Source organism: Neurospora crassa, linkage group IV, assembly GCF_000182925.2.
Source record: "Neurospora crassa OR74A linkage group IV, whole genome shotgun sequence".
Taxonomy (NCBI): Eukaryota; Fungi; Ascomycota; class Sordariomycetes; order Sordariales; family Sordariaceae; genus Neurospora; species Neurospora crassa.
This window is the reverse complement of record NC_026504.1, coordinates 5079721-5100507: the sequence shown is the minus strand read 5'-3', so window position 1 is coordinate 5100507 and position 20787 is coordinate 5079721. Positions and strand designations below refer to the sequence as shown.

The 20787-nt window shown below is 50.3% G+C and overlaps 7 protein-coding genes across 7 annotated transcripts; 1 reads left to right on the top strand and 6 right to left on the bottom strand.

Moving 5' to 3' along the window:
• Nucleotides 1–363: 363 nt before the first annotated feature.
• NCU08829 (hypothetical protein) lies at nucleotides 364–1914 on the bottom strand (the record flags this gene model as incomplete). Its single annotated transcript, XM_956947.1, has 3 exons — nucleotides 364–397; nucleotides 464–1269; nucleotides 1498–1914. 3 exons carry the CDS (start codon nucleotides 1912–1914, stop codon nucleotides 364–366), a joined length of 1257 nt encoding a protein of 418 aa, XP_962040.1.
• Nucleotides 1915–3447: 1533 nt separating this feature from the next.
• NCU16876 (hypothetical protein) lies at nucleotides 3448–3858 on the bottom strand (the record flags this gene model as incomplete). The annotated part of the gene is made up of 2 exons (XM_011396133.1): nucleotides 3448–3516; nucleotides 3592–3858. 2 exons carry the CDS (start codon nucleotides 3856–3858, stop codon nucleotides 3448–3450), a joined length of 336 nt encoding a protein of 111 aa, XP_011394435.1.
• Nucleotides 3859–4178: 320 nt separating this feature from the next.
• NCU08830 (hypothetical protein) lies at nucleotides 4179–6111 on the top strand (the record flags this gene model as incomplete). The annotated part of the gene is made up of 4 exons (XM_956948.1): nucleotides 4179–4408; nucleotides 4508–4852; nucleotides 5265–5283; nucleotides 5527–6111. 4 exons carry the CDS (start codon nucleotides 4179–4181, stop codon nucleotides 6109–6111), a joined length of 1179 nt encoding a protein of 392 aa, XP_962041.1.
• A 2197-nt stretch (nucleotides 6112–8308) lies between these two features.
• Nucleotides 8309–10758, bottom strand: NCU08832 (hypothetical protein; the record flags this gene model as incomplete). The annotated part of the gene is made up of 4 exons (XM_956950.2): nucleotides 8309–9921; nucleotides 10002–10030; nucleotides 10260–10303; nucleotides 10363–10758. 4 exons carry the CDS (start codon nucleotides 10756–10758, stop codon nucleotides 8654–8656), a joined length of 1737 nt encoding a protein of 578 aa, XP_962043.1. The 3' UTR covers nucleotides 8309–8653.
• Nucleotides 10759–13401: 2643 nt separating this feature from the next.
• On the bottom strand, nucleotides 13402–14381 carry NCU08833 (hypothetical protein; the record flags this gene model as incomplete). The annotated part of the gene is made up of 2 exons (XM_956951.1): nucleotides 13402–13800; nucleotides 13956–14381. The coding sequence occupies 2 exons, from the start codon at nucleotides 14379–14381 to the stop codon at nucleotides 13402–13404; spliced, it is 825 nt and encodes a 274-aa protein (XP_962044.1).
• A 1141-nt stretch (nucleotides 14382–15522) lies between these two features.
• Nucleotides 15523–16914, bottom strand: NCU08834 (hypothetical protein; the record flags this gene model as incomplete). The annotated part of the gene is made up of 3 exons (XM_956952.2): nucleotides 15523–16403; nucleotides 16637–16647; nucleotides 16697–16914. 3 exons carry the CDS (start codon nucleotides 16912–16914, stop codon nucleotides 15523–15525), a joined length of 1110 nt encoding a protein of 369 aa, XP_962045.2.
• An 887-nt stretch (nucleotides 16915–17801) lies between these two features.
• On the bottom strand, nucleotides 17802–19858 carry NCU08835 (hypothetical protein; the record flags this gene model as incomplete). The annotated part of the gene is made up of 3 exons (XM_956953.1): nucleotides 17802–19267; nucleotides 19356–19368; nucleotides 19628–19858. 3 exons carry the CDS (start codon nucleotides 19856–19858, stop codon nucleotides 17802–17804), a joined length of 1710 nt encoding a protein of 569 aa, XP_962046.1.
• Nucleotides 19859–20787: the final 929 nt, after the last annotated feature.

Genomic DNA, 20787 nt, shown 5'->3' with positions numbered 1-20787 from the left:
CGCAGTTATTGACGCACGATATGCGTTTCACCACGAATTATACGCGTTTCTGTCACCATACTAGATGTTTTGGGGTTATTAACTTGTGGGCAAGTCTGGGGATCATAGTCTCGACCAAGCGAACCAGGTCCTACGGCGGAAATTTCTTTTTTTCCTTTAAAAAAAGAAGAAAAAAAAGGAAAATCCTAATAAAGGGAAAGATACAAACAAAAAAACAAAGGAAAGGAGAACAAGGAAAGAAAAGGAAAAGAGAAGAAAAGGAAAAGAAAAGAAGAGAAAAGAAAAGAAAAGAAAAGAAAAGATGGCAGTGCGATGTAACCACGAGGTTGGCAAACAACCACTTCCATCGCATATCTTTCTCCTTCAGCCTTGCAGTGATGATATCCTTGATATCACCCTATCAACAAACCACAAGCACAACACTGATTGTGCACCATAACCTCCTCGTAAGCCACTAGCTTACAGGTAAAGATGAAAATAAGCCTTGGAATACCTCCAAAACTCGGAGAGCCCCGCCGGAATCTCTCCATCCTCACCTTCGGTTTTGTCCGCGGACATCAGGTCCTTCATCCAGTTGTAGCTGGTGGCATGGTGGTCTTCATCCTCATCCTCACCCACACCATCCTCAACCGCATCTTGCTTGGTCCAACCGACCCGCAGCGCTTCGGCTTCAGATTGAAGTTCATCCAGCAAACCTCCGATCCCATCGATGCAGTCCTTGGTCAGTTGCCTGGCGTCGGCGTTGGTCACGATGATCTGATTGAAGGCCAGCCGGCAAGGTTCAGTCGCCATTTCGTGTTCCTCCTCGTCGAGATCGGGTGGAACCAGTTGCTTGAACAAATGGCGGCAGATGTCGAGGCTGAGCCTGACGTCAGGCTTCTCTTCGGGCTCCTGCGCTTCGTTGTTCGGCCGTGAGCCCGTAGATCCCTTTGTACACTCTTTCGTGAGCTGTTGGGCTTCACCATTCAGCCCAAGAAACTGGTTGATCATCGGCTGGCAGCACTCAAACTGATCGTCATCAGCATCATCAGGATCAGCCAAAGCCATGTCAATGACCCCCTGCTCGATCTCCGGACCAAGACAATCATCACCCGCAGATTCCTCTTTCCGCTTCCCAAGACAACGTTCTTCAAGCTCCCGCTTCCGATCCTCCTTTCCACTTTGCACCCGCCCATCTACCACCGCCTCCCCCCTCTGCATCTCCATCATCCTTCCCAAAATCGCATCATAGTACTTCATCCACGACTGCGCCTCCCGCCTTCTCAGCTTCTGTATCCCTCCGATAGGACATCGGTCACAACATACCTTACAGCACGGAATCAAAGGAGGAACAGGGCCAAAGTTACTCCAGAAAATAGATACAGCCAAGTCTCGATCTTTATGTTGCTGCCTTACACCTCCCAGGTACCCTCCGCGCAATACCTTGTCGGTATCTGCTGACTTCTTCTCATCATCATCATCATCCAGAGCAGCCAGCTCCGCCTTGGTGATACTTACCCACTGCTTGATCAAGTCGAGATAGTGGATCCAGTACGAGATTTCCTCGCCTTCTTCTCTCATGTCCTCTAGTGGATTGTGAGGCCAGGTGTGGCGGTAACTGCTGCTGTGCTCGCCGCCGTGGGAGCAGGGGAGGGTGTCGGGGAAGCGAGCGAGGGAGTTGAGGAAGGAGAGGAGGGCTTGGGTTGTGTCTGTGCTGTTAACCCCAGTGTAGAGGTTCTTGATTTGAAGTAGGGTGGTGTGAACCTGGCGACGATGCAATTGTGTGGGGTCGAATGGGTGGGCTGCTGGGGAGGAGGGGGAAAAGGGGGTAGGAGCAGTCGGGGTACTTTCTTGCTGTTGAAGGTGCTTCATTCCCTCCTGCTTTGGGATCTGCTTCGCTCTCTGTTTTTCCTTCTTCCTCGTCCTGGAAGGCATGTTTGCTGACCCCGAAGTAAAGTGTCTGCGTTGGTGCGTGATGCTATTCAAGAGTTAGAAAGACGAGTTGCGAGGGAACGAAGAATGTAAGGAAAGGGGACACAAAAGCGACTTTCTTACGTCGAGATATGTTTGAAGGAGGCTGGTTGGGGCTCGCAATATTGGAGTAAAGAGTAGAGCTAGTGAATTATGGTGATGGCAGAGAGAAGAGGGGTTATCCTGAATAGTACAGGGTGGGAAAGAGTCAGTTTTGCGCGGGGAGAATCCTCAATCCTCAACGAAGATTGCCGGAAACTTGAAAACAGTAGCGAGAGACGTGGTTACCGTTGAACGCAAATGATGGGAAAATACAGGAAAGAAACTGTATTTCGTTACTCATGGAAAGCGGCGAGCGAGACAAAGTGACGGCGTGGCGAGGGCGATGGGACAGGAGAAAGAAGGAGAAGTGGAGGAAGGTTGGAGAAGGGAGAGACCCCCTTCTTATGCTGAAGGAACAGACCCATCCTGATTGTGATGTGCTCTATGTGAGAGATGGGATGAGGGAATAGATGAAGCATATAAAACGCAGAAAGAGGTTTCATATTGCCAAACCACTTCGGAAGAGTAAAGAATAGTGTTGTCAAAGTTTACAATAGGTATTTAAGGAGACAATGTGCCAATAAGGATTGTCATAGTCAATGGTATGTAACCAGATGAACTCGTCGTTAAGACGGCTATGCAGCGGTAAAGTCGCGGGAGGTTTTCGATGTCGGCCCACAAGTTCTTTACGAGTCAATAGTTGATGTCCATCGAAGAGGCCGGCAGGTACATGTGTAACGAAGGAGCCGCCCGTTCATCTTTGAAAAAAACGGAGGCCCGGCTTACGGAACCGACCCTTTGTTGCCTCTATCAGAGATCTGATGCAGCGAACTGGAAATAGACAGAACCAAGTTGCACGTCTTGGCCAACCCCAAAGATGGCCTCTGCTCACTGTACGCCCTTAAGCAGGATGCCATATACCCAACGCGAACTCAGCTCGTAAGAAACGGACAGCCAACAAGCGAGGCGGGAACCCCGCGCCCGAGCCAAGTTCAAAACTCCAGCTCCCACTGACCATGATGGTTTCAACGACGAAGCTTGCCTTTGCTAGGATGGTGCGTAGTGCTCTATTGGATGTTAGATACGACTGATAATCAACGTGGCTAGAAGGGGGCAACCAAAATCCAATGGGGGAGATGCATAGAGTGTACTTGCAATTGCATCCATGGATGGTTCACTACAACAAGGACCCGTCTGCTAGCGAGCGGTTTGGTTTGGCACATGTCTAGAATCCACGTCCAAAGCGGCGATTGCGACGCCGCCCACAAAACCATCACCAACCCGTCGACTGGCGGCAAAATCTCCGGGTTTTTAACCAGACTGCCATGCATGAAGGCTGGCCGCCGTCGGAGTCTAGGTACTCGGCCCTTGGCTCCATCCACTGCGAGTCCTCGCAAACGGTAAACACCAACTCCTTCTGCGCCTGACTTCTACCCCTAAAAATCAAGAAGACATCTACCTTGCCTTTTGGACACGGAACAATTCGGCATCCTTCTGCTTCCCTGTTCGGCTCTCAAGACATGGCTATCTTCATTGTCAGCTAGCTCAGAGGCCAGAAGCACCTGCGGTTGCTAAAACCGGGATTGGAATTGTACTTACCGACGGCGTGTGTACGCTCGTAGTCTCTGAGGCAGGGGAAACTGGAACGGTGAGGACAGCAACAGACTCTTGGGCGATTTCTTCAACCACCACGATCGACAGAGTCAAGATAGGCACCACCGTGGTAGAGTTCTTGGCGCTGATACAGGTGACAGTTGTCACTTTGAGAGTAACCGACTTGTCTCCATCAACCAAGATATTTGCAACTGAGGGGAACGACGTGGGAGGCGGGACCGTTCTGTCACTCCCGGTTGCCGCTGACACCATGGCCAAGAAGAAGCACGATAAAACGAAGAAGAGAGACATCATCTTGTCGGTTTCTGAAAATCCGCAGTTGGTAACATGCTCAACAACAGTTTATTCGAGCATACTCCAATATACTCATCCTACCACCCAATCTGGTCGTCCAGACCTTTACTGAACTCGGGAATTCTTCCCAGACCTTGATATTCGGGTCTGGTTCGAATATCACAGCCAGATGATGGAGGGGGACGATCTCCGGATGAAAACGCTAGTTCAGAAGACATTCGGACGCGGATCCGCGGCCAGCTGTTGTTGGTAGTCCGTTCAAGACTCCTTCTCGCAGAATGGATCCTGTTGCCAACACTCATGGCTCTGGGGGAAAAGGGGATCCCATGGTCATTTCTTCGTCTGAGGAGAGCGACTTTCCTGACATTGAGGAATTTCTTGATGGCGAGGGTACTGTTGATGCTGCTTCTGCTGGTAGTGGCAAACCAGTGGCCTCAGGAGGGGATCCGTGGAGTTGGATGATGGATTCCTTTCTGACACTCCCTCTCTTGACTGAATGGTTCCTTGTGTGAGTAGGAAAGACAGGTTCTCAGCTCGTTGTTTCTGAAGGTGAAGAGGAGTGGGGGGGGGGGGAGGGGTCCAGAAGACATTCGGTGACCTGATGCAGGACTTCGTATGTACAGCGCCGCAATCACCCCAACACGGGCAATGTTGCGATCATTACCGCGCACTACGCAGTAATCAAGCATTGGACCTCCATCTGCCCTCTCACCAAAAACAAGTACATGCTGGATACTCCTCTCGGTCTCTGCAACGCTCGCAACGCCGTTCAGGCCGCGGCCGTTGCCCTTATTTCTGCCAGAAACCCCAATAATCATCAGCAGAGAGTTTGTCTCCTTCGTCGTACTGCTACGGCCTTCCTCACGGTCATGCGTTCCCGCTTGGAGTCCGACGGTCTCCCGCTCAACCCGTCCGCCCTGGCGCGTGACCCCGGCATGAAGGCACCTCGAAAGTGTGTTGCTTGAAGGAAGGAAGTGAAAGAGGAATTGAGACAATTAGGAAGGGTCTTATAGAGCACCCATGCGGATCCATGGCGAGACTGGAAAAGCATGGATTCTCCTTCTGGTGCTTCTCTGGCTCTGTTTTTTATGCTTTCGTGCTTCCTGTTCTTGTCCTTGAATGTCAACGGGATGGGAGCATCGAATAGGGTTGAATTGTCGGATTCAGCCAAACAGCTCGGTGGTGGGGTTGGCTGCATGGCATTCAAGAAGAATGACGGATGTGGAAGAGAAGATGGATGGAAAGAAGGGTGCTGCATGTCAGTCATGAAGAAAAGACAACAGATAACAAATAGGTAAGGTTCCAAAACAGTCGGAAGGATCAAGACGCTAGGGAATGACATATTGACATTAGATTTTCCGAAGAAATCGAGCGAGAATTGAGGTTAGAATTAGAAGTGCGACGCGTTGAAAAATGAAGTTTGCGGACGTGACCTTTCGTCTGATAAATTTCTTCGTGTTAATCGGCACTGAGATGTATGAGAAAAGACAGGCAATCGACCCCCCAAATCCCGAAAGGTCACTGAAAGGACGACTGGTTATAAAGAGGAAGGAGCTCAGTGGCACACTCCACACTTTCCCCTCATCCTCAGATACTGCCCGCCCATGCTGTACTGCACAAACATAGGTGGATACCCAAACTGAGGCTCTACAAGGAGTCATTCCTCTCCAAGCCCCTGGGAAGAAACACCTGGAAATCAGCGGAGCTCCCGCTGATGAGCTTGTCGTTGTCATTGGCGAACTCTTGTGGACCACTCCTATTAGTGGTACTAATGGAGGTACCTCTACTGTGCCACCTCCTTCAAAGCAAAGGCCCAGCCAGGCCCAGGCATCATATGTGGTTGTCCGGCTGGTTGGTTTTAAATTCAACCAAGAAAGAGGCAATTTCTATGCCATCAACACCACCCAACAGACTTGGACCATCCAAGCTCTCCCAGGCACCATTAGTCCGTACGTTGCGTGGTATAAGGAATGGACCGGATATCCTGTCCAACAAGATGACCAATTGAAGCGAGACGCCCAATGGACAGATGTCGACATAGCCGCCCTCGCTTTCGGTCAAGCTCACTCGGCAGAAGAAGGCGCTCGCGCCGGAAGGACGGCCGCGCCCGCCCACACCGAGGGTATTTTTGCTCAACATACGGTTATCAGATCAGATCCGACTAGCCGAGAAAGAAGGTCGACCACCTCCACCAGAAAACGAGAAGGTTAAATGCCCCTATTGCGAAAAGGAATCAATACACACAAGAACACAATCTAAAAAAACACATAAGCACCCACCACGCGGACATACCGGCTATCCCGATAAAACTCCAATTATCCTTATATCACCTATATCTCTATATACCAACAACAGCTGGAAGCCCCTGTAAGAACCAGGTTGGCAAGAAGAGAGAAAGATCCCTTACACTCCTTGCGTCACCAGAACCAAGAAGAACACTGGCCAAAAGTGCCACAACCAAGCCTGGTAGCAGTAGGTACCCACAAGGAGGTGATTCTGCTTGAAACGGGGTTTCCCCGCTTACCCCTGTTGAGGGAAGTAGCAGCTGGTATCACCCTTGAGGGAAGCAGTTGCGCTTGTCGTCAACACAGCCTCTAAAGGCTTGACGAAAGCAGCAGACGAGAGGAGAGCTAGAGAGATCATCAATCAAGACATTTCTGCACTACGCTGATTGCACGCATCACTGCTGCAAGACGTCGTTAGAAGTTGGGTTGTATTAGACTTCTTGACTAACACTCAGGCCGCGTCCGTTGCCCGTGCGTGGGGTCTGCAAAACTTCAAAAGAAAAGAAAAACATTTATTAAAAAATTGCGGTACAACCACATTCAAAACAAAAAAAAAATAGAGAAAGTATAGGAGAACCTCCGAAATGAATCTAGTTGATATCAACTGCTTGCATGAAATGTGGTGAGTGCGTAGGTACTCAAGTCCAGTGCTAACGAATTTTCCAGGATAGTTTGTGTGATAGAGGATCAAAGAGCTGTAGTAATATGCCAAGATCGTAAACGAAAGCAAGTGCTATATACATCTAGTAATCATTTCCTTCGTACGCTGCGCGCGGTGGACATCGAGTTCAAGCATCGGATGTTAGAGGAGAGTATCTGTCTGTTGGGGACACTAGAGAGAAACCACTGTCAAGAGAAGTCAGCGTTCAGTCCCACACTACACAGTCACAGAAAAGCGACAGTTGATAGGCTGGGACGTTCCAAGAGTCAAGAACGGATGGAGTTACTCGCACTCAGAAGCGCTGATGCCTGAGTCAAAGTTATTGCTTCCTACTTTGTGTTGTTGGCATCATTGATACTTGATTTGCAACTGCAAGCAACTGAAAGTTGTTCGATGGTCTGACTTTCGTCGGTAACTTCAAATATATTGTGACTTTCGCCCATCCAACCAGTGGTCCGAACATTGAAGCATGCCCACAATGGCCATGGCGCCTTGTTCCCAGAAAATTATGCCCCTCGACCAGGACGCCCGAACACGAAATGGCGTTGCCCCATCATTTGGATGCAATCGAGCCTTTGGGCTGCAAGTGACCCAAAAGAACCCATCGGTGTATGTTTCCCATGGTAATATACGCGTGGATGAGGTGCGACAAGCTGTGGGAGGTGGAGACAGAACTACAGACATGAACTGAATTATGCAGAAGTGGAAGAATGGAAGAAACGGCAACTTTGGCTGCCTTTAATTGCTCGACGGAAGTGCCGGTGAGAAGAATGAGGCCAGTGAATGGGCGTTAAGGTACGCCTGACTAACAAAAGCTCGAGACGGCGGAGGGAGGAATTGTTTGAGGGAGACCAGCTAGGGAACTGGACTGGAGGGGCGGGAAGAAGAGGGCTCCTTCTTTCAAGGTTCCATTCATTTGCGAACGGTGAGACAAGCCGAGAGTAAGCGGGCTTAGGTCCATACTTGTAACAACACGAGTCGAACAAGGCAGGGGCGGCTGTGATCAGTGCCTACAGAAACTTCAACACGGAAGGATCCCACGGCAGCGGGACACTAGTAAAGATCTCGGTTGTGTGGGATGCCAGTGGTGACTGAAGCACCACTCAAGCAGCCGCCATTGACCTCCCTATGATGGCCCAAGTTTCATGATCTTAGTTCACTTTCTTTTGATTCATCCGCAGCCCGGAGTTCTGACCATGACAGATGTTGAACAAGGTCGGGCTAACAGAATGAGCCAGCCACGCCCCTCCAACACCAAGAATGAGCGGACAACTCCGTGATGAAATATGTTGGTCGACAGTTGTGGAATTTAATATGGATCCTTCTCTCCATGAAGATTCTCGCTTGTAAACGATCATATCAACATCGTCGCTTACACTGCGTAGGTAGCAGAACAAAATCATGAACTCACAAACATTACATCAACCATTTGCACATGCCATTGGCTTACACATGGACGGCGAAGCAAAGTTCCTCTTTCTGTCTCTCTTCTAGTAGTTAATCCCATTTGCCGCTTGATAGGCGCCTTCTTCCCAGTCCAAGCCATGAGGTTCATAACGACGGTGCCGCTAAACACCCACATAACGCCACTTAATGCCACACTGTCATAGTTCAAACCTCCATCCAATTCTCCTCCTATCCTAGACACAATGACTTAAACAAGAAAACTGCTCAAAGCGACTCCCATCAGCACATAATCCAGCGTCTTCAACCGTAACGCATACCTCCGGCCATACTCTCAGCTCGTACAAGAAGCAATTGTAGTCCAACATAGCCCCAACCGGGCCCTCACTGGTCAACCTCTTTTTTACACACTCCTGCCCCTATCACTGTCCCACAACTTATTCATCTTTCTAACCACATTTCTCCTCTGCCTTTCCATCCTCTTCAGTTCTTGCTCGGCGTACTCCTTGGTTTGCTTTACCTTTTCCGCATCTTTCTCCAGGCGAGACATTTGCCTCACGAGTCTCGCCATGCGTCTATCTCTTTGCTTCGCCGATTCCGCTGTAGTGTTGACTCCGGCAGTGGTGGCAGTGGCAGTCGCGGTAAAAGCGGAAGTGGAGGTGGAAGTCGTAGTTGCGTAGTTGGCTAGTATACCGTTTATCGCGTTGCTGACTTGGCCTACCATGGGGTGGACGCTGACTGTAGCGGTTCTCTTCTTGTTCTCTGGGCTCATCACCAAATTCTGCTTCTTCATATTCGTGGTAGGGGAAGAAGAGGCGTTGGTGTCTGGGGCGGCGGGTGACATGGAAGAAAAGTTCGAGCCATCGGGAGAGATGGCGAAAGCGAGAGAGGGATTATTGGTCACAAGACCAACAGGAGGTGAGTACGGTGCGGGGGGAGGGGAAAAAAATGAGAAATGTGCGGCGTCAGTACCTGAGATGCGGGCAGATGAAGCAACAAGACCAGAGACTGGGTGAGCAGTAGCAGCAGAAGAAGCGGGAGCGGGAGCAGGATGAGACCCCGTAGCGGCGGTGGTACGCAACGGGATACCATAACCATTGGCTTGCGAGCTTCTCAATCGCCCCTGCGCACTTGCTGGCACGATAGGAATCGGCACAGCATTCTGGCTACGTCGAGCCGGTTGACTGCCAAACAACTGCTGCTGCGCAAACCCTGGGATTACCGGCAAGGGAATCGGCGTTGTACTCAGTTTCTTGGTCCACTCCTTAGGTATCGGTTCACGCGAGGGCGCCTGCGCTCTTCTACGGGGCGATGATCCCGTATATGCGTCAGGACGCGCCCGCGTGGCCTCCTTCGCGGCTCTGGAGGGAAGCTGTCTCCGAGGAAGAGGGCAAGGGGACTCGGGTTCTTCTTCTGAGACAGCGGAAGAGGAGCGAGATGACTTGATGGAAGGGGAGCCAGGCAAGGTTTGACTTCTCTCTGTGAAAAACTCGATGGATCGTTTAGCCGAGTCTCCATTGAAAATACAGTTGCCACCTCCGTTGTCTCTGATAAGCTCCCATTCATCGTCGTCACTCGATGACTGCGTCATGTGATCATCCGAGCTTTCATCGTCGGACTGCACATAGCTGTGAACATCATTGCCATAGGAAACTGACGGTGGTAGTAGGGCTGTATTCCAAGCAGCAACACTAGCTTCTTCAGTTCCCATCCAGAACAATCCACTGGAGTGCCCAATGCATTGAACCAACCCTCTAGGTTCCGCTTTCTGTACGTTGTCCTGGCATTCGCGGTGTACAAACAGCCTGCAACAATGTGAGAGGGTAAGATCCCCCCCTTGAATGTCGCGAAAGCAGAGAGCGCACTGCCGGTTGGGGTAGCAGGCTGTGCCGTTAACGGCGTAGTGAAAAGCGGTGCTGAAGTGGAAGATTGCCTGTACTTCCTTGAACAACAGAGCTCGTTGCCATCTGAGAGGCTCGGGGCAATCCAGTACGTAGCGAAGAACGTACACAATGTGGCCACAGATGTAGTTTTTGCGGCTTACTTCCTCTTGCTGAAGATTACAATCGTCAGCAAGATGATGTCAGTTCAGGAACAAGATGTAGAACTTACACTGAGCCGACAACTACACCTGGAAACCCTGCCAATGATGACATCGAACGTCTCAATCGAGGAAGGGTCCCATAAAGTGAACCTCTTCTCGATCGAGGTATTGTTGCTGTTGTCCTCGACCGAGATGATCAAATATCTGTTGTTATGAGCATGGTAGAGTGCGCCGAGAAAGAGCGGAGGCTCGCCGCAGCGCCAGGGAACGATTCTTTGTTCACCAGCGGGGTGAAGTTGGGAATATCGGTGCAGGCGGTTGAGAACTTCCACTACGTGGCCAGTAGGGTCAAGACCCCGCTTCACGCATTGGGCTCGGAGGGCTTCGACAGGGTCGCGGTAAACTGTCCAGGGTGCATCGTCGGGTAGATACTCGATAAGCTCTTCTTTCGAACGAATCTCCATGGTTTGTACTGGAGTCGAGAGGTGAGTCGTGGGCGTGTCTTGAGACTTGGGAGGGAGGTGGCGTATCAGAGGGTATGATGACCGGATAGCGACTGCAGCTGACTGTGATTGCAAGTAGAGAAGGGACCTGACACCAGGTAAGAAAGGCAACGACGATGGTCAGGCGACGGAAAGAAAGCGACTATCGAGCTTCGTTTGTTGTTGTGGGGAGAAGGCGGACCGACAAGCGCCCGTCGCGTGAAGAAGTTTAGGTAAGCTCTGGACTTGAGTAGGGGGGAACCGCCGTCAGAGGACAAGTGAATGGAAAGCGATGCTGAGCACGAGCCCACCGACGAGTTCTCTACCGCCGCGCATCAGAACTTGATGTACGCTGCTGCGATATCCAAGACGAAGTTGGCCGCACATCAAGCTTCATGCAAGGCAGCAACATGCGCCCTTGATCGAAATCCGTTCCGGCCCGTCTGAGCCTGCGCCAGTCACTCCTTCCGAAATCTCCGAAATCTAGCGGAATGGCACCGCAAACTCATTCTACCTATTGATTCCTCACGATAGACTGATCGGCAGCTCACCACGGAGACGTTGAGTGTAATGTATTATGGAATGTCGAGCTCGTGTGACCGCCTCCCTGTCACCTGGGCTTCCGTTGATCACTTTCCCCATGTATTTCGATACCAACCAACGCATGGTTCAGTTCCTTTCTTTTATTCTTCTCCATCATTCCCACACGTGCCCGCCTCTCCACTAAAAATAAATTACACCTCACATTGCACTTGTTCGACTCTGAAATAGGCGAACCCTAGGGATTGGATCCATGAAGCAAAGAAGAAAGACAAACAACAGCAAAGGAATAACAAGGAAAGAAAAAGAAAACAAAAAACTTTGGGCCTGCCCACAAGGAAAGTGATCTAATCTCCCTGAAGCAACGTTAAATTCGTCAATTGCTTAGAAACTAGTATTTCTTTTCGTGGAAATCATCATTGTGTCGGAGGAGGTCGCTTGACCACCAGTCTTGAATTTGCGACACCACTGGACATCCATGTTTCAGTGACTCGACCCTGATACCACTGACAATCTTCTCCCAAGCCATCAGAAATTTGACCTCCTGATCTGGGTAAATATCAGGGCAGGGCAGGTACTGCAGACGCGGCTTAGACTCTCGCCGCAAACTAGCGCAATGAATATGAAGACCGTAGCAGCGATCAGCTCAACGACTGTGCTGTACCGGCAGATGTTGATCCGTCCGTTGAAGAGAACACGGCTTGGAAGCACAGGGAATTCGGACAGCCGAGGGTGTACTTTAGGACGTCGATAATGTGCGGTTTCTGTAGCTGGCATGTGTCTCGTGTTCTGCCTGTTAATTCAAACATTAGCATCAGTCGCACAGGTATTCGCAAAGCGCGCCAGTAAGATTGAATTACCCACTTACCTTGAAAGCGTGGTCACGAGTCGGTGCTCCAGGGCGCGTCGTCGGCGATGTAGGAAGTAAGCGGACTGTCGGTCGTGGTGTCGATGTTGCTTCGTAGGAGGTTGGTTGTCTTGAGGAGAAAAAAAAAAAATAACAAGGAGGGTTGCTAGACAGGGATAATGGCGCACATGAGAGATGTGGGTTTGCGGTGCTCGAGTTAGCAGGTAGGTAACGAGCAATGGTGATGTGGAAGAAGAACCGAAGTTTTTAGCAAGGTACACTACCGTAGAGGGCCACAATGGATTTGTTTTGCAGAGTCCCCACAAAGAGCAACACGATTGAGGTTGTTGGGTTGGAGCTCGAGTGAAGATGCAAGAAGTTGCAGGAAAGAGTTGCAGGGCGACTGTCCACAGGGAACCGAAGTTTGCACGCGGGGGTGGACGCGTCAGTTAGGCTCTTACCGTATTGCATGTATCATGTTGAAATTAATACCAGATCGTGACCTTTAAGTCTTCTTCCCTGGGTGTTCATTTGGTTCATGCCGGCAATGGTCAATAACTTTCTCTAACAACCCAAATTCCAGGTTCGCGGATCCAAGCGAGTGGTCAAGGTCGACAAAAACGGCCACTGTCTGCCATGTCACATCTCCAGAGGCTCAGACATGTCGCTTGACACTCGGCTGTTGACCACGACGTCACGACCAGATGGTGAAGGAATAGTGAAGAGACCTTCACTAAGAAATGCGAGGGATGTGTTCGAAAAAAGATACTGCCTATCTACATGCGCTCTTGGTCCCTGCCGACCCGGAAATTACCGCCATCAACTCGACTTCTCCTCAGCTCTGGGCCAATCTTCCGGGCATACACAATCTTGCATCAGCATCAAGCCCTCATATGCTCTTGAGCCCTATGCTGTGTTGCTTCAAATTATACCTTCAACGAATACTGCTTTCACCCTCACCATCAACAGGATAAAGCCGCTTCCATTTCTTCCATCCAAGCAACAGTCAAGCGCCATACCCCATACGTCTTATTTCAAAACCTTATAGCCTTCCAGTCCTTCCGCTTCAAGCCAACAGCCCGCTTTCTTGCCGCCCAAGTTCTCTCTTTTATCAACATCTTCCATCCGTCAATACATGCGTTCCTCTCTCAGGCATGTGATTCCGGAGTAGTTCGTTATGCCCATATGCCTCCTTTTTTCCGTCCTTTTGTTTCGTCCATCATTCGTATCTTCTCGACTTATACAAACTTGTAGTTAAGCATTGCTGCCAGCTTGGTCTCGTGAAGGGATTTGCCCATGTTCTCTTCGTCTATCCACTTTTCAGGTTCGGATAAGGGGCTACACACCCACTCAGGACAAGTCCAGTGCTTCTCGTCTTCACAGAGAATGCAAATGTTGGGCTGGCTAGGATTTCCGGCACTATTGAAGATGTCGAGACACTCTTTGTGAGCCATATGTCTACATTTCGTGCATTCCCGGAGTGGAATGGAGCCGGCCTCCTGGAAGCAGATGACGCATGCCGGGGAAGGGACAACGTTCACTTGAGGCACCCGCTCTGGGTTTTGGTTGGGGAAAAAATAAAAAAAAGGGTTGGCGGCAAAGATGTAATCCAGCTCGTCCAATAGAAACGCATTTTGCTAAAGGAGCGGTTCCGGGCAGCGAAGAATGTGGCGGAGAACGTAAAGGATATGCTCGCAACTTCGTCTTCCATTGACTTCGATGGTCTGGAAACGTTGGTAAGCTATGAGATCTAGCTCCAGGTAGTAACTCAAGTGCGGGCGGGATAACTAACCTTGGCTGTGCAGCCGCATGTGGGGTTCTTGGAGATGAAAACGGCGAAGATACCTAACTGTCTGGTGTAGAGGGTAAATCGCTTCTCAAGCCAACGCCACCATTTACCCTCAAAGCTTGAAACGTCTTTGACCTGGATTAACTGACACCTGGTTCCGGTCGCAGCATTGGCGAGTATACACGCTTCATCAGGTTCAAGTCGCCAAGGCACACCTCGATCTTCGTTCTCGTCTTTGTGTGCTTGTTGGTATTCCTTTAGGCGTTGCTGGAGTGCTGTAACGTCACCATCGTCCAGAAGTCCACGCCTCAAACAATGGGTCCTGAGAATCTCGGCATTGGTGACTTCTTCCCACGGTAGGTCGGGGGGACAATAAGCAATGAATCTGGTAGAAAACCCTTGGGTGTTTCCTGGGTCTGTGGACTGCATTTTTGGCTTCGATTATGGGTGATGTATGTTTGATGTTTGATAAGAGTCTGGTCTTGAAGATATCGACGGGTACATCTGTCGAGAGGAGGATGAAGAAAATGAAGGCGAAATAGATAGGATTTGCATTCGGGCATGTTCTTTGTTTTTAAGTATCCAGAAAGAAACGACGCAGAGTTTCTGGACGAAGCTCAAAGGCAAGGACGATGATAACCGCAGAGGCAGCAACACGGGCGTCGGTTGTAGTCCCGAGAAAGATGACCGTGGGGGTGACGAGGGAGGCGGCATTTGGAAGCCACCTGCAATTGCATGTTGACCCTGCAGTTAACGTGGGAAGGAGCAAGTTTGAGTAAGCAAGCGAATGGTCGTGGAAGACCGAGCATGTCACGGTCACTGCAGTACATTAGACCCTTGGTACATGTAGTCTCATTGCCGATCTGAGCAGATTTGATATATCTTTGAACCTGACTTCCTGTAGATTGTTGAAAGGAACAATTCTCAAGGCAAGTGACTCTGCTTGATGCCGGCATGTCCAAACCATGGAATGTAATCCCTTTCAGTCTCGTAACGGCTTTTCTGACCCACACCAAGGCGTTCCTGCACTATCTGTGTTCAGTTTGCTTTGACGACCACTTGGGCAAGCAACCCACCGCCGGAGTGGTCATGAAGAGGAAGTGAAACCCATGAGCAAACTGAAGCGATTTCTTTCTAAATTTCTTTCTAATTTCTTCCTTCCTTCTCACGCTGTCTTGTGCAGGGCACTTTGTGACACATTTGTTTGTCTGACGGATCCTCAACTCCCCGTACATTCTCATACCGAAGCCATGAGGGGACTCAACATCACCCCCCACATCTTACCATAACTGCAATAATACATGAACAAAAACCGACGATCTACCTCAACAATCTGTAAATACCCATCTCAGATATTCCTCTATCCATCTCACAGTGAGCGAGGTTTTGGCATCATCACGTGCTCCGGCCTTTCTTTCCCACAAGAGTATCAAGCGCTCAAGCCCTTGCACGGATCCGTACTCGCACAACTCCAAAATAGTTATCGTATCGTCCTCGACAAGCAAATGATAGCCACGTTATGCCTCGGAAGATCCCGCGCTCTAGAGTAGTTGCGGTCAGCCCAAATTGCTCAGGCATCATCACAGCCTTCTCTCTCCCCACGCAAGCCTCTTGCTTTCTCCTCAAGCTCATTGCTTCTCTTCATCAGTCTCTCGAGCGCTCGCTTGCTCTTCTTTCTGAGATTTTTGATCTCCTTTTTATGCTTCTTGTTGAGTTTCTGATGCTTGCGCTTGGCCCGCTTCCGCATCTCAGCTAATTGCTTTGCCATATGGTTGCGATCTTGGACTAGTTCGGCTGAGTCCCTGTCGCTGCTGTTGGCGTTCATGGTGGTCGAAACGGGATGTTCGACGGAAGCAGTACCAGAAGTCAAAGCTAGAGCAGGATCGGGAGTAGCAGCAGAAGCTGCGGTACGAAAGGCAGGATCAGCGCTGATAGAAGGAGGATTGTTGGCCTGTTGACCTGAGTGTTCGCCGCATGAAGAGCCGAAGTCTTCGGTGGCAACAGCGCCGCTTTCCGTGCGCTCGTTTGACTGCTGAGCGGTATTTCCACCTGGTCCCGGTAGTGTCTGAGGGGCAGCTTGGGTACCAGGGACAACCGGAGGATACTTGACTTGTCCAGGCTCACAGTATTTGACGATACGGAGACCCCATTGATTCTTGTCCTCGCATCTCCAGCAGTTCTCTTCCTTGGTCAGTGCTCTCGCTTTCTGTGCAACACCCACACATTCGGTGTGCATAGTTCTTCCGCACGTGACGCAACAGGTCGAATGCCCTTCTGTGGGGACAACGACCTTGAAGCACAAAGCACAGAGAGGATTCTGGTCGTTGCATTTAGTAAGAAGCCGGGTGCTAACGACGTTGCTGTGGCGGTAAATGTCCTCGAGCTCAGTGGGGAGGAAGGACCGTTGCCAACGGAGAGGCTCGGGGCAGTTGAGGACATAGCGGAGGACATCTGTAGCGTCATGTTAGCAATACTATGAAGAATAGTTCAAAAATGTTCTCTCGGGAGGCAGGGTGTTATACTAACAGGCCATGTGGACACAATTTGAATTATTACTCCATCTCCCACAGGTACACCAAAGTTCACGGCCAAAATTAACACTAATGAGTTTGTCTCCGTCTTGGGTCACATGAAACTGCTTGGTAATATGACTTCCATGTGGGCAACTCCAGTCTTTGACATACAAAATTTGGAGCTTCGTGCAATCCGCCAACTGCAAAGCGTGTTTATACGCCTCTTCATACCTGAAATCATCGCTCGGTTGATTTCGCCAGGACCTCAGTCTGTGAGCAGTGCCGGAGACCTTTTGATGATGATCCAGTCGCTCTATCATCTCCGAACGGCCGCCCTGGACTGAAAGGTTGCGCGCTGCACACCGTTGCTTTAAAGTCGAATTTGTGAGTTCTGCCCCTGGAGCATCATCACGTCGCCAATCTGCCGGTAGGGTGCGCTCCATGGTCATTTTCTGAGGGCGAGGTGAACCAAGAAAGAAGTGAGCGGGGTTGCTGAGCGAAGGTCAGAGCGGGAGAAGAAATTGATCAATCCTTGAGATTTGGAAAGAGGAGAGCGTTGTGGCTTCAGGAAGGTCGTGGCGGAATATTGAAGCTGGTTGTGTCAGTCGCGGGGTAGAAGAGAAAACCTGGATCCCACGAAAGAATTTGTGCACGGCGGGGAGAGGCCGAGAGGGAGATGGATGGTGTGTGAGAGAGAAAATCTGCAAGAGCACCGGGACCCAAAACTTGGCCGCGTCGACGCGTCACACCTTCGAACGCAGGGACACTGGACTTGCTCCAAGGAAGGAGCTCCGAGACCGAGGGGTACCAGGGTGACGTCTCGAAGTACCTACCTAGGTATGCCCCTAGACGTACTCATTGGGCTGCTATATGCTGATACTTACACATTATACTACACAATCCTCCTCCAGGTCTGTCCATCGCTTCAAAATCCCGCTCCTTGATGTAATCGAAATCCATGATACTGTTGCAACTTGCGCCTGCCTCCTATCTACTTGGGTTTCTTCTGCCACTCTTATTGAATAGAGCTAGACAAGCCCAAGCAATAGATACTTCATCTCCTTAATACATTATTCGGCAAGTGTCGTTGCTCCTTTACGAGACAACATTTCCTACAAGCGAAATATCCTCCGTCTTCTGCCCAGCAGCGCCCCCGCCCTCATCAGCGTCCCGTTCTGCCAAGCCCATCAACTGGTTCATGAGGTTCTTGTTCTTCCTTTTGAGCCTCTTTACCGAACCCTCAAGGTATGAGAAGACTCAGGCGTCCTCCGTACTTTTCTGAAGCATGATACCCTACTCAAACAACTAACCGAATCTTCTCTCACGCAGCAGCCCCCTACATTGCCTCCGGGCCCGCCAAAGCCTTCAGCACTTCCTTCTCCAAGCTTTCAATCTTTTTCTCGAGCCGCTTTACTTCCTTCTTGCTCTTCCTCTTGGTTTTCTCCAGCTCCCGCCTGTGCTTCTTCTCCATCCTCTTCGCCTCGCGCTCCGATTTCTTCCGAATTTGGGTATATTTCTTCGCCAAACGACTGCACTCCTGAACGAGCTCCAAGGCTTTAGTGTGGTCAATAGTGATTTGCGTACCAGAGTGAGCATGCGTGGGACCGGAAGTAGAATGATCAGTAGGAACAGGTGCAGAAGCACTTGTAGGATTCTCGGTGGTGATGCTGGTAGTGTCCTGAGCACCGGTAGCATCGGCAGATTCAGTTGTACTAGCAGATGTAACACTGACTTGGGGGGGCTGGGACACACTGCCTTCAACTGGGGTGTCGCGAGCAGTAATAGAGGTGGCGCCCGCTTGATCGTACTGAGAAGTCGCGGTAGTAGCTGTGCAAGCAAAAGTCTCGGCAGCTGAAGAGGATGCGCGAGGAAAAGTAGAATCCTCAGCGGGAACTATCGCGGCATTAGGAGCAGGCGCCACTTCTGATTGTTCCATATTATCTCCGCCGGGATTCCCAGCAGACAGGATATGATCCGGGGCGGAAGACAGGTTTGGAAGAGCAGCTTGGTGTCCCTCGTTCTCCTGTTGCTGCTGCTCGCGTGTATTCTGCGTTTCCTGCCAAATGAGCGCTGGATTACCCGGGAGTGGGGTAGGTTCGTTGTTCGGACTGGATGTGCTCAGTGCTGCGCCTTTCTTGCTGAGCTTAAGTGTTATGATTTTGCTTTTCCGGTGTCCCTGTCGAAGGCCGTCAACGAGGTAAGGCACTACCTGGTTGACGGTGGATTTCAGAGCAGGAGAAGTGCTGGATGAGGGCGGCTTTGAAGACAGAATAGAGGGAAAGCGCTGATTAGTACTCTGAGTGTTGCTGAGTTGTCTCTTCTTGGAGTCTTTGTTGCTTGATGAGCTCAAGGTTTTGGAGACATCATCCTTTAGCTCTTTGCGCTGGATTAACTCTGTGGTAGCCTCTGCCGCTGGATAAGTTCGTGCTGGTGCAGGAGGTGTGATGCGAGGAGCAGCAGGTGAACCCCGGTTTTTCCAACAGAACTTCTCAGTGTTCCATTTGATATCTTCGTAACAGATCCAGCACATGCCCTCTCTCAAGGGTATTCTTACCAGTCCGGCTCTCACTCTGCATCTATAATGCATTACCCTTGTGCACCCCATGCAAGAACTCAGCACTTCTCGCCCTGTGCCGACATCTCGAAAACAGGAGATGCAGAAGTCGCCACCGGTCTCTGAGTTCTCTGGACTGAGGGCGCGGCTAGCGTGGCTATGCTGGTAGATGGTTCGAAGTTCGGAAGGCACCAGAGCTCTCTGCCAGAGATAAGGCCTAGGACAGTCAAGAACAAACCGCAAAATAACTGTAGGGGGTTTGTTAGAAGATGATCTGAACCACAAATTATCGAATTGTGGAGAGTTTCAGGTGGAACGAACAGATAATGTGCTCACAAAGACCGTTTTTCTAGGATGGATCAGTGAACGTCTTGATGCAGAGCTTTCTTTGTCATGGAAAGAACTTGGGAGGCACTTAACGGACAATTACATTGTAGAACAGTATCAATTGAAACCGTAAGAGGCTTTTTCTTCCCCCAGGACCGGTTATTCGACAGTCGTTCATCGCAGATCTCAAAATCTCTTCTCAAATTGTTCCTTTTGGGACCAGGTTTGTCCACAACCCGTACAACTTGTAACTTCCCATTTCCCGCCAGTAACACAGCTACCTGATACGACATGCGGTTGACAGGCTCAGTCAGCCAAGGGTGAAGACGCTTGGTGCCAGACGTGTTCATTTCAGCTTGACTATAAGCTGAGAGACGTTGTACGAGATCCTTTGAGTGTCCCGTGGTGGGGAGATTGCGGATAGTGCATTGGTGCTCCAATGCGGCTGTGGCCGTGGAGAGCCTCGCCCAAGGCGTGTCGTTGGGCAACCACTCCTCAAGTGGATGCCGCATGGTCGCAGCTTGCTCGCAGTTGAGGCGGTTACTGTGAGCAAATTATTGAAATGCAAGACGGGACAGCGCACTCGCAGATGAGTGGAAGTGATTGATGACGTGCGACAGTTGAAGTGTCAGTGGGGTGGAATTTCGACGTGGTGGTGCCGCGGTTGCGAGAGGAAAAGAAATCGCCCACTCCGTGAGGTTAGGAGAACGCGAAAGAAATTTGGCTGCTGATGTCATGACCGTTGACTCACCTTGGGGCCCCCCTCGAAGTCAGCCCGATGGTCCGGCCCCGGATTATCTTTGGGACGATACTTCCGAGTCGCGGTCGGAAACACGCACTCGCCTTTTGTCTTGGACTGCCGGGAGAAAGGTAAGGTAGGTACTTACCTGGGGCCAGGCCTCGTAATGACGGGCTCCGTCGTCTTACCGTTCGGAGAGGAGGAGGGTGTAATTTCCGGTTAACTAGCTGTCCGTCCATTGATTTACCAACGGGACCTGGATTGTCCATGATGAATCAACGGTCGTTCGTTACAATCTTGTAGCTTTTGACATTGCGAACCCTCTTAGTTGACAGCTGAAGTAACGGTTTGCCAGTAGAGTACTTTCAAACGTATGCATTTGCTAATTTCTCCTATAGCTATCCAGTTATTTGACTGCACTCGTATTGTAAGAGTTGCCTTGAACGTTTGGAGTCTCGATCTGTTAATCGACCGGAAGCTGCACCCCCTCCTTCCTCCCCGTACGCTATTTCAGTTGATGTATTCCTGATAAGCACTAAGTACCCACTAAACATGCAAGTCCCTATTCTACTACAAAATTTTCTTCAACATGTATCCCTTCTTCGAGATCAGATAATCCATGAGGAAGTCATAGCCCCAGTTTAGAACAATGAGAGAGGATCGTCTTTTCATCATATATCCCCCATGACTTCCAGGCCAGTA